The sequence below is a fragment of the Microcebus murinus genome, chromosome 9, assembly GCF_040939455.1.
Source record: "Microcebus murinus isolate Inina chromosome 9, M.murinus_Inina_mat1.0, whole genome shotgun sequence".
Taxonomy (NCBI): Eukaryota; Metazoa; Chordata; class Mammalia; order Primates; family Cheirogaleidae; genus Microcebus; species Microcebus murinus.
Genome location: NC_134112.1, coordinates 68,740,991 through 68,756,863, shown reverse-complemented (window position 1 = coordinate 68,756,863; position 15,873 = coordinate 68,740,991). Strand labels below are relative to the sequence as shown.

General features: G+C 34.0%; 1 protein-coding gene across 1 annotated transcript in view; it reads left to right on the top strand.

The window, feature by feature from the left end:
- Positions 1-588: 588 nt before the first annotated feature.
- The window catches only part of PPP1R3A (protein phosphatase 1 regulatory subunit 3A), a 43,517-nt gene continuing 28,232 nt past the window's right edge, over positions 589-15,873 (top strand). The window contains exon 1 of the mRNA XM_012736163.2: positions 589-1,409. Coding sequence (XP_012591617.2) covers positions 634-1,409 — 776 coding nt within the window. The 5' untranslated portion in view covers positions 589-633. The remainder of the gene's footprint in view (positions 1,410-15,873) is intronic.

The window sequence follows — 15,873 nt, the reverse complement described above, 5'->3', positions numbered from 1 at the left end:
TACTCTTCATGGTTTATTTCAAATTATACCTTTTCCATCTAAATGATGTTTCCTTCCTCAGAACTTTCAGTGCCTCTATTTAACCCTTTGTAGTAAACATTTTACATTTATAAGTCCTTGAAAATGGTAGCTATCATTATTAGTTGGCTCTGGATCTCTCTAGTTCTATAAATGTTCTTATCCTTGTATGTCTGCACTTGCCTCCTCTATGGATTTAGTTCAAACTACGTATTCAATATTGTGATACTACTTTTATTATTTTTTTAAATGTTCTAAGTTTTAAGTTTTAATATCAACTGGTAAAATAATATTTTTATCCTAGAGTTCCATAATTCTTAATACAGCAGAAAATGATTTTAAAATGTCTTGTTTAAAACTCAATTCATAAACAAATGCAACTTTAAAAACTGAGCGTTAAATCTGAACCATACTGGCAAGGGTAGCCTGGATGCTATCATATTAAAGGCCTTTGGAGGCAGGCTAGCATAGTTTACACGCCGTTGGACCTATTTATAGCGCTGACTCCTTTTTGCAATGTCAACTGTAACGTTATACTTATTTTAAGCCTCAGTATCTCAAATATCAGCCTCTACTAGTTGTACAGTTCTCCCTTATTTGTTATCAGAGAGCCCAATGGAGCCTTCTGAAGTACCTAGTCAGATTAGCAAAGATAATTTTTTAGAAGTTCCTAATTTATCTGATTCTCTTTGTGAAGATGAAGAAGTTAAAATTACCTTCAAACCTGGTTTCTCCCCTCAGCCAAGTAGACGAGGTTCTGATTCTTCTGAAGACATGTACCTGGACACCCCAGCTTCAGGTACTAGAAGAGTTTCATTTGCTGACAACTTTGGATTCAAGCTTGTGTCTGTTAAAGAATTCGATTGCTGGGACTTACCAAGTGTTTCAACTAATTTTGACTTAAGGAAGGACATTGAGGAATATGTTTTATCTCCACTATTTGACTTGCCTTCAAAAGAAGATCTTATGCAACAACTTCAAGTACAGAAAGCGATACTGGAGTCAGCTGAATGTCTTCCTGGGTCTACAAGCATGAAGGGTATTATTCGAGTTTTGAATGTTTCTTTTGAGAAATTAGTGTATGTGAGAATGTCCTTAGATGACTGGCAGACACATTATGACATTTTGGCAGAATATGTTCCTAATTCATGTGATGGTGAAACTGACCAGTTCTCCTTTAAGATTTCACTGGTTCCTCCTTATCAAAAAGATGTCAGTAAAGTTGAATTTTGCATACGTTATGAAACTTCTGTGGGTACATTTTGGTCAAACAATAATGGCACAAATTATATATTGGTTTGTCAAAAGAAAGAACAAAAACCGGAGCCTGTAAAACCACGGGAAGAAGTTCCTAATAGACAAATAAAAGGCTGCTTAAAAGTAAAATCAAGGTGAGACTATATCTTACGTTCTTTCCTACTCATAATCTTAAATTTTTAAATGTTATTCTTTATTTCATGTGTTGTAAGGAATAGTCATTCTATGTAAAAACATACTGCTTGCTATGTAAAAAACAATGGTGCCATGCTTTAACAAGCTCGATGCTATTCAAATAATAACACTGTATTATCTCTTCTCCAAATGTGAAAAATAAATATGGGTACAATGCAATCGATTTAAGAAGGGTAGTGCAATGTATATATTATTACATACTTGCCTAAAGAGTTATAAATTACTTATGGTCAAACCATGAAATCTAGATTCCTCACATATACAAACCGTTTACTTTGACTTTGAAAGTATTATTTATTTTCAGTGGTTTTTAAATGTGTTTGCTCTACTTTGAAACAGTTTTGATTAACATAAAACTGTATTTCAATAAATAGTGCTCAGAAATTTGTAGACTTTCCCCAAAAGCTGCAAAAAACTTCTTAATGACTGATTGAGTCACAGAGGGATGTTTGAAGTGATACATGTTATGGTCAATCATAAGAGATATGATTTTAATGATAAACTAACAGAAGGACATAAATATATTAGTAATATGTAAATTACACATAAAATTTCATAATTCTAACAAAATGTAACATTATGGAACACAAATCAGTATATTTTAGTAAGTAAATGGAGCAGAATAGAAAATGACCCAAATATAAATAAGTATATTCAGCTATATAGATTAGAGATTTGGGATGTGACCCCTCATTAGTAACCCTGCTCTCCTGTTAATGTGAAAAATAAAGAAAACTGGCATTCAGCTCTCTCTGTAGTGCATAGCTGGCTAATTTCCATGACACTAGGTTAGTAGATAAAACATTCAGGAGGAGTTAGACTCCTTCTGTGCCTCACAAAGTCCCCATGGGAAAGTCCACATTGCTCCACCAGCCACAGGCAAGTGTTTGATTGTCCTCTGAGTGCTCCATTCTAACTGTCCCTAAACCCAAAGATTTTAGTAACTGCACCAGAAATGTAATATGATGAAAAAGGAATGGTATTAGGAATCAAGACACCCTGATTCTAATTCTCTAAATGGAATTTAATAAAAAAATAAGGTATGATATTGGAAAATTTTAAATCTCTTTATGCTTTAATAGATAAAGCAATAAGTAATACTGCCAAATGTTTAGTTCCAATGCATTCACAAACTAAATGTAGTACAGGTGAAAGCAATTGAAACATATGAAATATTTTTATTTTAATTTTCTTTTAAAATTATTTGAAAGATTGGTTGAATCAAATTTGTGAATTATGCCAACTTTTTTACTCTAAATCAAAGTTTGTTAGATTTTAACTGGTGCTATTATGAGAGATAATATAATCACAGTCTCTAAATATGCTAAAATAATAATTTGATGGTTATGAAAATACTAACAAATTAGGTATACAAAGAAAATAAGTTCAACATTATTTAGCAAATTAATTTATATACATAAATAAATATATATAATAAATACTTTACAAATGAGATAATCATCAGTGACTACCCATTAAACATGCTACAACCTGCTGTATATGTTATAGGAAACAGAACCTAGGAAAGGCACAGCTCATTAAAGAAGGAGTGTTGAACTCAGTGGATTTTTCTGCAAGTTAAAGATGCAGCATTAAAATCATAAGCAACCCATGCTGAACTATGGTTTAGATAAGGGATTACTTTGCTAGAACAAACTTGACTTGATACCAAGACAATGACTGGACAACTGATAAGCCTAATCTTCTACCTCAGTCATGATATTTTTGGAACTTCTAGTTGAAGATGTATATAACTATATATATCCACACACACATTTATATTCAGAACAGTAATCATTGGATTCATAGCGGACACCATTCAAGTTTTAATATTGCTTTGGGGAAAAACCTGAGGAGAACTAAATCACAAAATGGTCTAAAGGCCTGTAAAGTTTCCTAATGAGTTATAAAAATGGAAAAAATCTCTCTCCTTCAAAACCACAAATACATTTTCTGCACTTCTATAACTTAAAAATGACCAACATAATTCAAACCACATTTTGAAAAAAGCATTTGCCTCTGGAGAAGGCTTTTTGTGCTGAGTTTCAGTCCAACATGAATTTTTACATCTGATTTATATACCACTCAAAATGGAGTGTATAAAGGAAATCCTGACAGATCCTTAGAACAGCATGTGCCATAATAGAATATTTATACAGCTTTTCCATGATATAATTTATATGCAATGGGGTTTCAAATATTCCTAAAACTCACACAAGAGAGCATTATCAAATTTCTAAATGAATATTGCAGTTGGATTTTATTGTAAAGAATTTGGTTAGAAAAAAATAGCACACCTTATTAGTGTTATTTTACAAAATGTGTAGTTGGCTAAAACAAAAATGAACTAATACTTATTTGATCAAAAAATTATAGCTTCTAAAATATCCTTCTCCCTCCAAATAGTTACAGATTCTAAATAGGTCTTTTTTGAGCATTTCGACACTTCCTGTGTAGCTTTATTTGGAGACTATTTCTTTCAAAAGATAAAAACAAGAGATAAAAAAATGTATATCAATTTTTGCTTCATACATGCAAGTAGATTAATAATAGTGTGTAATAAGTCAGAGTTAAAATGAAAATTAGGCAGCCCTACTATAGAGAGTAACATCTAACTTCAATTCCTCTTAATACCAAAGTTAATTTACTATCAGGGTCCCTGAGATTACATCTTCTGAAAGTGTCAATAATCCTTTCTAATAAGTATAGAATGAACTGTGGGAACACATTCAGGTAGGATTTCTTATATGTCAATCACCCGCCCAGGCATTATGTTTTCTCTATGGAGATTTTTCTCTGGTTAGAGTTTGCAAATCTCCACATTGGTGTGGGTTGTCTATTTTCTTTTGATGCTTAATAGTCTATCCACTTTGGACAGAAAGAAATATCTAGAGGGAGAGGAAAGCAGAGTTTGTAACTCATAGGCATGTGACTGGGAGTGACCCAAAGTTATTTAATTGCACTGAAAGGCATGTGTCACGAGACACCTGTTAAGTGCCACTATATATCCAGCACTGGAGTATGTGCTAGCAAACAAACTAAGCAGATTTCTGATCTGTATCCCATGAGATTTATTTAAAAATCAGCAACAAAAAATGATATATAAATCACATTAAATAAACATAGATAAGTAAGATAAAAATAGCATGCAGAGACATTATAACCTCAAAGTTAAAGTTACGGGTTTCAGAGTTAAACATATTGTCTGAGTTTGAGTCCAAGCTCCACCGCATCTTAGCTGCGTGAACTTAAGTGAGTTAAGCTTGGTTTCTTCATCTGTTAATTGAGAAAAGCAGTACCTCTATCTCATAAAGATTGCTTGAGATTTCCATGAGGTAATACATATAAACTTTTAGCATAGTGTCTGGCACATAATAAGTTACCAGGAAATAACTGCTATAATGACAATAATAATTCTAGGTTTAGGTGTATCTGAAAACACTAGCAAAACTCAAGGTGCACCAAAGGTTCCTCTCCTTTTTCCTCTTAGAGTTCCTAAATTTTCAGCTTTGGAGAGCCATTCCTTTGTCTCTTGCAGGATTTTATTCAACAAGAAAAACTAGTTGGACTGTAAATTTTCTTGAGATATGTGTCAACTTATATCTATAACATCTTAAAGCTGGAAGATAACTTAGTGATTGTTAAAATTTCAACATTTAATAGATGAAAAAAATGAAGAACCAGCCTGAAGGTGGTAAAAAAAAAAAACAGGCATTCATTTTGGTATTGAACAGAGCATGCATTTTAATCCCTGTAAAATATATGCTTAATAGCTATGTGGCTGTGGGCACATTATTTTACTTCTTTACCTGTCAAACAGGGGTTATGATGCCTGATATTGTGGTGATTAAAGTAAAATGAGATCATGTCTTTAAAGCTTCTAGTAAAACATTGGATACTTATAAAGTTATCATCAAAAGCTAAGTATTATAATTGTCATTATTATTGTCAAATTGTGTTCGGCTAACTAATTTCCTGATTCTTGGACTTGCATTGCTTTTCCAGACATCATCAGTTTCCTTATTCAGTTTCCAAAACTCATTCAGCAAATGTTTATTGAGAGCCTGTGTGTCAGATCCTGTGTTATTAGGCAGCCATATCCAACTGAGACACGTGGCTGGAGTCAGGAGCCTGTGAAGAAATGAAGAGGTCCCATGGGAAATGGGAAAAGGCTTCACAGGGCAGAAAGAAGACAGTGGGAGAAATAAAACACCAAAACAAAGCCCAGATTTTCTGGGTAGACAATGGAAGCCACAGATAAAAAATGAAATAGGAGCAATTTACATTTTAGGTTTTCTAGAATATCTGATCTATAACTGGCACTGCATACTGGCCAGAGGAGTGGCCTTCTCAGAACCTTCTGTTTTTTTCTCCCCTCCCGCCTGCTAAATGTATGTTCCCAACGCTTGGGTACATAGGTTGATTGTGCTTGGTTTTGAATTTTATTAAGTGAAACCGATTTATTATTTTAAGGAAAGAAAATGCATGATGTAGGCATTCGATGGTATTTATAACGTGGCCAGGTGAATGCAAATAAAGCCCTCAGTGACTTTAATGCCAAAGGAGAAAATTGATCAGTCCTTAATTTTTGTACTTGAGGAATAAAACCAGGCACATTCAGGAATGGGAAAGTGAGAAATCTTTTCTAAAGCATGATTTTAAGAATACAGAAGAGTTTGTCTTTCAGGGTGGTAAAATCATTAAAATGAGGCCAAGAAAAGCACTGGGAAATGGGGCATAAGATATGGCCATGTTGCGTGTTCCAGTCAGAGCTGTTATATTGTGAGACTTCCTTAATTTACACGTATAGTGTAATCTGGGGTCCTGGAAATAGTCCAAAGAGGTGTAAATAGCCCCATGAGGCCTTTGGGACCTAATGTATTCCATAACTAACTCGTTTGGAGTCCACACTAATTGTGGAAGCTGGGTCTGTTTAAGGGTAGGGACCTCTGGCAAGGCCATATGGAAACATAAAACACAGCTGCGCAGGGCCCATCAAGAGGGTGTTTGGAAGCAGCCAGCTGGTTGACAGCGAGGAGCCAACTGGCTTTGAGTTTCCTTGGAGATCCACCAAGACTTCGTGGCTTCCTGGTTTTAGGGAAATCCATACCCCCATGAGCCCAGGCTTTTCCTAGTGTAGTTTTGAAACTTTTCTGAGAAGAGGAACAAGAGGGTATCCTCATTCAGGGTTTCTCTCAAGCTCTAGCTGAAAGGAGTCTATGAATGCCATCCCGCAGATGGATCCTCTGGGATCTCTGTGAGTCTAACCGCCCCACCTGAAGCCCATCTGCAGCCTGTAAAAGTGGAGCAGGGCCCAAGAACTCTGAGCCAAAAATGCTCCAGGAAAAAAAAAGATTATGGTACCATTGTGAAGTGGGCCTATTTAGTTTTTCACCTTCCTCCAATCCTGCTAGCTGTAATTCTTGTCCCTGTTTCAAGTTTTTATCCCAACCTCTCAACAGGAATAATGTAGGGGAAGTGACCTCAAAGGCAGGCACTTGGGGTGGGCCCAATTGCCCATGGCCCTGTCAGACTTAAGAGATCTTCCACACTCTGACACCTCAATTTGTAACCTTGCTGAAAATGTATATGTTTATGTGTGTGTGTGTGTGTGTGTGCATGTTTAACCTTGCTGAAAATGTATATGTTTATGTGTGTGTGTGTGCATGTTTATCTGTATGCGCACGCACACACATATATGCTTTCCTCTCTTAAATGCAGACACTTCTAGGGTGGCAGAGGCTATCTCCACTATATCCATTGGGGTCAGTTGTACAGAGACACTTTGAGTTTGGATTGAGACAATGGTAATGGATAATTTTAGAGCAGAGAACACTATAGGGGATAGGCAGATTTTATACTTAGTTATGGTAAGGGATCTATGGAAGTATGAGAACTCTGGGGGTTTGGAGTGTGTGTGTATTGGGGGCTGTGAATTCTAAGACAATGGAGCATAATGGAAACAGCAAGGGCTTTCAAGTAAGACAAAGCCTTTGGGCTTTAATTCTAACCAATTACTCTCTGTTTGAATCTGGATAAATTATATTTTGTATCAATTTTATCCAGGTGTAAAATAGGGATAATAATTGCTACTGCTACTCTTTTCTAAAGGGCTGAACTAGTAAACTAATCTGTAGTGTTTTAATCCGACAGTCAGAGAAGAGAAAACCTGTCATCACCTGGATTCTGATAAGGGAGAATGATACTGCTATGACAAGGATCACACATGACCAGTACTGATAGATCAGGGGCAGCCCAGTTGGTAACAACAGGCGATAGCTCTCCCAGTCCTGCTTTCTTTAGCTTTGAGTTCTGAGTATTGGTGGTATTATTATTGCCATACTTCCTCTGGGAGCCAGAGAGGCAAAGGAGACTTTATTTACAAAATTAGAAACTTAAAATTACTTCAGAAGATAAACTCAGTTTATTTTTCAATCCTGCCTAAAAAGATGGCAGTATTAGAAGTCTTGAAAACCTCTTAGGCAAATAATGAATAATTTAGAATAATAATTAAACTATTTTCTAGATATCTAATTTTTAAATGAAATTTCATTCAAGAACATAACTATATAAATAAGATGTCGAAAAGAAATTTTGAATAAAATTTAAAAATCAAATGTACTACAGGGCAGCTGAGATTTAAATTGGTTTAAAGTGTATCCTTTTGTAAAAATGGTTAATACTGTGTCTACACGCAGGTATATGAATATGTGTCAAATCTCTTGACTCTGTGTGTGTGTGTATACAAGCCTTTTATTTCCTAATCAATGAATATATACAGAAGACTGGTGCAGCCACTCCAGTTGATAATTTATTTAGGGAATTAAACAGAGGAAGTGGTGTAATGCTACCTAGCTACACTCAACTCTTCCTTGACATACTGCTTTCTTCAGTGGGAAACACACGCACACATATGTATATATAAGCTCTTCACTAAAACTTTATTTATTGTGTGTGTATGTGTGTGTGTGTGTGTGTGTGTGTGTGTGTGTAGCACATATAATAAAGATAGTCTTCAGATAGTTCATATTTTAGCTAGTATTTTATATTTTCTATATTAGTAATATCTCATTCAAAGCTAACTTAGGTAAACCTAGTAAAGTTTTAGACAATGGCAATTATATGAACATTTAAGGCAATATTTCCAAATCTCAGAAAGTCTACTTAGTTCAACAGGACTCCTAGTCCTATTGTCTGTTTATCCATACTATGAGATGTGCTTTTGACCTCTCATTGCTTTATTATACTTCCTTTAAATTACCAATATTTCTGGTAATAGTTCCCCATGGAATACCTACTTACAGGGTACAAAATAACACAACTCTTCCTAAATGACAGTGTTGTTGTTTGTCATTATTACATCTGATGTGATTTATTTTTAGACAAAGATATAACACACATAGCAAAAGACTGTTTATCATATATCTTTGTGTCTTGAAGGAATAGGACTTTTGCCATACTGCTCTATCAGCTTAGCCAGAATGTTTACAATGGTGGCATTTCTAGGCAGTCCCTATCCATGGACTATTTTTTTCAGACCTTTACATTAAAGTTTATCATTTGTAGTTTTTATACTTTAATACTTTAATGTGTAGTTTTATTCCTTTATGAAAAATCAAAAAATTATTTTATTGTAAAGCACTTCAGTCAATACTCACGCTCTTTTCAAAGAAGGTCATTTACTACACTTACACCATTGTTTAAAAACAATTTCTGAGACTGCATTTTCCTGACCATAACAGGCAGGGTGATGGGAACAAGCATTTGGATTAACTTGGTTAAATTCCAGAAACATATCCCTTTAATCCTGCAAAGTAGTTATTATAGATGAGAAACTAAAACGAAGACCCTGACACTCAGGCTTTTCAAGATAACGCTTGATAAAACTGAGATAGAGCCAATTCTTATTTCAAAACCACCTTCTCGTTCACTATTGATGCCGCCTCACTGACAGAGGTGAATGATTAATAATATTAAATCTCAATAATGTAGTGGACCCTCAACACACTGAATGTAAATACCTGAGAAGCTCCAAAGAGTTTATGAATATAATACGGTGACTGTAGTTGGACTTTTCTGACTTCTGAAGCTATTGGAGTTTAACAAGGCTCTGTTAAAAGATTCCAATTTGCATGTAAACACGAACAGAGCCAAAGGTTTATTTTTAAAGCTTTCCATCATTTGGACTCTAGCTGCTCCGCCTGTCTTCACAGTTCCTATTACAGTCACTTGCCTGCCCTGAAAATGTTTTTTTAGTGTCTTGATAATCCTATTCCTACAATCCACCAAAGACCAGCTCAATTTTCCCTCTTCCTTGAGGCTTTCCTGCTATCTCTAATCTTATCCCTTCTCTAAGCTTAGCATTTAAGGTCTGTATCATTCATCTATTTCACAGTTGAATATTGCCTTTATTTTTTTCACTTTAAAAAAAACTTTTGTATGTGTGCCCTTCTTTCCAACTGGGTTGCAAGATACTTGAGGTCAGGAATGGTGTATTAGTTTAAATATTATTCCTCACAGTGACTATCACAGGATTTTGCATATAAAAACCTTTGAAAAATCTATTAATGGTAACTGGTTTTCTCATTGATGACCCTGAGGGCTGGTAAAATACAAAGGTATCCTCAGAATAATTAAACAATGAATTATGTTTATTATAGATTTAATGATGAGTACTTTTGTTGTTTTCATGATCTTTAAATATAAGGTGCATTCTGGACATTTCCATCTAGATAGCCAGGTGGCAAATTAATTACTTTATGTCTCATACCAAAGTTACATCCCCCGCAATTCTAGTTTCCTTTCTTTTATCCTATATTTTGTTTAAAGTCATAGTCATTATCCTTGTCATGCAAATAAGAAGTTTCAAGATCATAACCGATTTCTCTTTTGCCAACTACTTTTAATTTTACATCCATATTATATTCTATGGCCATGGAAGTAATGATTGTTTATTTGATCAGAAATAAAAATTACTTTAAAAACTAAGAGAGAATAGAATGTAGTAATAACAGACTATATTTTCATATAAAACAAGAGATAAAAGAGATTTTTGTCTCTGAAATAACTGCATTTTTGTTGTTTAAATTGACTCAAAATTAAATATAGAATTGAACACATTAACCATTATAACATTTTGTAGACAATCTAATTTTAGATAGTTTCTTTGTTACAAATACATCAATGAAAAATCAAATTCAGAAATAAATTAATATATTCTGTTATAGAATACTCTCATTATTCAGTCCTTTCTTCTTTCCTATGATTTCTAAAGAGCTGATTCATTGAGTCCCTAAGATTTTACTCTTCAAGTAATTTTTGCATCTTGCATAAAGCAAATATTTATTGATCAGCCTTTGGCCTCCTTTATATAATGATTCAGACCAGTGGGACCAGAACCAGAAAAATCCAGTGGGCTGAATAATAAAAGACCAAGGCACATATTCTATGTCCACAGATGAGAATTGATTCATTCATTCTTCCTGCCAGGGGCAGGTCCACTGCTCACATCAGGGCTAATGTAGATGCTCATGTGGTCCTCACTGATGCTCAGATCCATGGACACTCTACCAGTTGTATGCCACTGGCATTTATTGAGATTGGAAAGAGTCTTCAGATTGGAAAGAGTCTTGATCTTTCACTACATGAAGCTAAAATAAACAGAAATAATTAAAGGCTAGTAATGAAATGCATCTAAATGTTTTAAACTTAAGACCTACAAAAAGGTAGTTTGATGTAGTATCTGCTACACTGTATTAAGTACTATTTAATTTTTTAATTTTGATATAATTTTAGATTTTTAGAAAAGCTACAGGAAGAATAGAGAATCTCTATATCTGTGTATATATTAAATAAAGGTTTTAAACTGTGTAGCAGAGGGAACCCATTGCATTGATTGGCAGAAATTTTTACTTTTGAAAATCTTAACAATGCTACCTTTCCAGCAGCTAATTGCTGATTTTATTGAATATAAAACATTGGTGGGAGAAAGAAGGGATAGGGTCTAATTTGTTAAATGATACAAAATTACAACTAGATAGGAGGAATAAATTCTAGTGTTCTATACCATTTCAGGATGACTACAGTTAATAGTGATATATAGTCTCAAATATCTAGAAGTTTAAGTTTCCAGCACAAAATAATAAATATTTGTGATGATGGATATACTATTAATACTTACCCCAATCCGATCACTATATATGTATTGAAACATCACTATTTACCCCATGAATATGTACAATTTTTATCAATTAAAAAGCTACAATTTAAAAAAAAGATCTAGAAAAAACCCCAAAGATTTTGTGAAAATATTAACAAATTCTAATGGAATAGTATCATTATCAGACATATTGTAATGTTTTTAAAGCTTCTAAAATTATACTTTTAAGACAATAAGAATTGGAAACAAACATATGTATTTTAGGAAATTAGCACAAAGTCTAAATAATTACGTATTCTATATGGCAAAAAAATAATTATAAATCCCATCAATAATGATATCTCAATTAAATCTTATATCACTATTCTTGATTAGTTTTCTCAGTTTTTATTAAGAGTTTTACTAAAATTTTCCTATTACCCTTAAGAACTTGATTGTATAAAACCTGAAGTCTCCACCTAAAGTATAAATGTAGTATTGAGGTATATAATGCATGACATTTTAAAATATTTTATTTTTCACTTTCTTAGAATAAGCATTTCAAAGAAAATAACTACAAATTGATGTTTTATCATGTACATTTTGTTGTTTTTCCACAAACTTTCAATATGCATATGTGGGTTAAGTCTCATATTTGTACATTGAAATATAAAAATATTGTGAGATTGAATTAAAAATTTTCTGAAAATAGATGATCTGTCAACTGGACAATATTGAGGGATATTCTTTTTAATACAATAGAATATACTTATTGACAACTTGTGATCACTGAGGAAATTAAGTTTTTTTGAAACTCTTTTTGAATTTATGCTGACTTGATTATGAGAGATTTTTTTTCTCTATCTGTATTTCTTCAATTCTTTGGGAATTCTTTGACCACTTATGATAACTTTGGACCAATTTCCTTTCATTCTTTTAATTTTATATCTGAAGATCTGTAACATATGTTATAACCTGGCTACAAAATCAGATAGGACTCTCATCTCGTGTAGGATGAACCACTTGAAGGTCTGACTCAGATGGGGCAAAGGCAGATTCCCCGGGGTATAAATGTTTAGGTTACATATACTGCTTTTGGTCTGCCCAAGTCAGAGCTACAAGTGTGTCCATCCCCCAGACCATGCGCACCACACCCATTAGGTGTGAAAACACCCATAGCCTTTGGACAACTTTATTTATATGGTATTTTACTATGTTAATAAGTTAACTTGTTCTTTATTTATATAAACTTAAAGAATATATGTTTTAAATCTCTCTATTATTACTTCTCAAATGATGCAACCTTATCTGCCATTAGATCACATTTACACATCATAGTAAGCAGGGCCACTTCCATTTCACATGAGAAGAAATTTAGGCAAATGGAATTTATTGGGTGATGTCCAGGAAATATATAAGAGAAGCTGGGTTTGTGATGTAAGGTCTCTAACTCCTTATAGCTATGCCTTAATAGACCAATTATTCATAAAGAACTTGTGGAGTAGTTATGTTGTGTAGAACTCTGTTAGGTAGCTTCTATCTTCAAGCAAATATTTGGTTAAGTGGTAGTATTTGTATACATGAGAAGTTAGCTATGGACATAGTATGAGACATACTAAGAGGAGTTCTAAGGAAACACAGAGCAATAGACATTAGAGAAATGATTATATTGCAGGCTACCTGGATTAGTGACAGAACCACAGAGGAATTCAACTTGACCTGAAATAGTAAAATTTGTGTAGGTGGAAAAGGAGCAGGAGAACATTTACATAGAATAAAAATATACTTGTGGAGATGACAGCAAAAAGAATAAGTTGAAGATTTTGTTAGTCAATCAGATTCCCTGAAATGGAAGAAAATGTGGGAGTTAATCTTGATAAATAAGGTTGAAAAAGAATTGTACAGTCTTGCTAGGCTGAAGATTTTGTACTTTAGTGTCTATGCTCAAGGACAAAGTATTATTTTAGCTATATTAATACTCCAGAAAGAGTATGCAGAATAAATTAGAATGGAGAAAAATGAATGATCTAGTTCACTAACTATAAAAACAAAAATTGAATATAATTGTAAATGTCGAGTATAATTTCCCTAATTTTTTCCTCCTAAGATGTTTTTCATTAATAATGTTATATGAATGGTCCTTCATTCATAAGGCCATGAATGGCCTTAGAAACTTCTTATGACTTTTATAAACACCATCATACTTATGATTGTGTTTTTGGCATGCCATGGTTTAAATAATTGTTTCAATGTTCATAATCATTTTTTTACTTATTGTTTTTTCGGCATATGTTAGTATTTTAAAATATAGATTTCATACTTTTCTCATAATCAATATTAATTACTGAATTCTACTCTAGGTTTTTTCTTATTATTTCAGCATATTATGGGTATGCAAATGTTAAGGTTACATATATTGTCCATGCGCCCCCTCCCCCCTCGAGTCAGAGCTTCAAGCGTGACCATCCCCCAGACGTTGCACATCTCACTCATTATGTTTGTATATACCCATCCCCTCCTCACCCTTCCCACCTGCTTGACACCCGATAAATGTTATTCCTATATGTCCACTTAGGAGTTGATCCGTTAATACCAATTTGCTGGTGAGTACATGTGGTGCTTGTTTTTCCAGTCTTGAGATACTTCACTTAGTAGAATGGGTTCCAGCCCTATCCAGGAAAATACAAGAGGTGGTATATCACCATTGCTTCTTAAAGCTGAATAGTACTCCATGGTAGGTTGTTTTTAACATATATAAGCAGATATATATTAGGTCATTAAGTATGAAATGTCTGATTTCCTTAAGTGCTAAGTTTGACAGTTGGTATCTCTGACATTTTTACTTTGACACTTCTTGTTTTATTTCTATTGTGAAGGTACATCCTCATTATTTCAAACGCTCGGTTTTGGGTTTGTGATTATGTTTCAAAATTTTTTAGAGCAACTTTTGTGAAACCATGGATAAGGCAAAAATTCATGTTATTTTTTAATATGAGTTCCATCGTAGAACCAATGCAGCACAGACAGCTTGAAATATCAGTGAAGTGTTTGGGAAGGAGGCAGCTAATGAAGGTATAGTACGTGGATGGTTCCAGAAGTTTTGTTCTGGTGATTTTAATCTTGAAATTGATCCACGTGGGCAACCTGAGACCAAGGTGAATAATGATGAGCTGAAAGCTGTAGTGGAAGCGAATCCATCTCAAGCTATGCATAAATTAGCAGCAAGGTTTGATGTTACTATTCCAACAACATTGAACCATTTGAAATAAATCAGCAAGATAAGGAAGCTGGATAGATGGATATCTCATGATTTAAATGACCGTCAGAAGAGAAATCATCTCGAAGCTTGCCTTTCTTTGCTGTCATGCTTAAAGTTGTACCATTTCTACACTGTATTGTTATGTGTGATGAAAAATGGAGTCTTTCTAACAATTGCAAGTGTTTAGCACAATGTAAAGATGAAGTTTCAAAACAAAGTCCAAAACCAAATATTCATCAAAAAAAGCTAATGGTGTCTGTTTGGTCCTAATGGTGTCTAATGGTCCAGCGCTGGTATTATTGACTAAAGCTCCGCGACACCTGGTCAATTACAGTTGATGTCTATTGCAACCAATTGGATGATATGATGAGGATGCTTGCCATTAAATAGCTGAGATTGGTCAGTAGAGACGGACCAATCCTCTTGCAAGACAACACTCGACCACTTGTCACACAAACAAAGCTGCTCAAACTACAGTAGCTGGACTTGGAAATTCTCTGTTAGCCACCATACTCACTAGACCTTGAACCAACTGATTACCACTTTTTCTAGGCTTTGGACCACCACTTGCAAGGAAAAACATTTAATTTTCAACAAGCTGTAGAAAATGCCTTTTGTGATTTCATCACCACTGGCTCTCCAGGCTTCTTTGCTCCTGGCATAAACAAACTACCATTAAAATAGCAAAACTGTGTTGATAGTTTAAGAGTATACTTTGATTAATTATACTGTGTCTTGTTTGATTCAAAGTCAGACATTTCATTTTTAATGACCTAAATAACAGTAGCAAAACTCTTACTAGGGCTCTTCAGTTTGTACATTGATAGGATGTAAAAAAAAAAAAAAAAATTCTGTGACTAAAAGAAATGAATAAAGGATCTTCATTCATTTAACAAATATTTATTGAACACATACTATGTGCCAAGTACTATTCTAAACACTGAGGATACATCAGCAAAAAATGGTGATACCTGCCCCAGTGTAGCTTACATTCTAATAGAGGGAA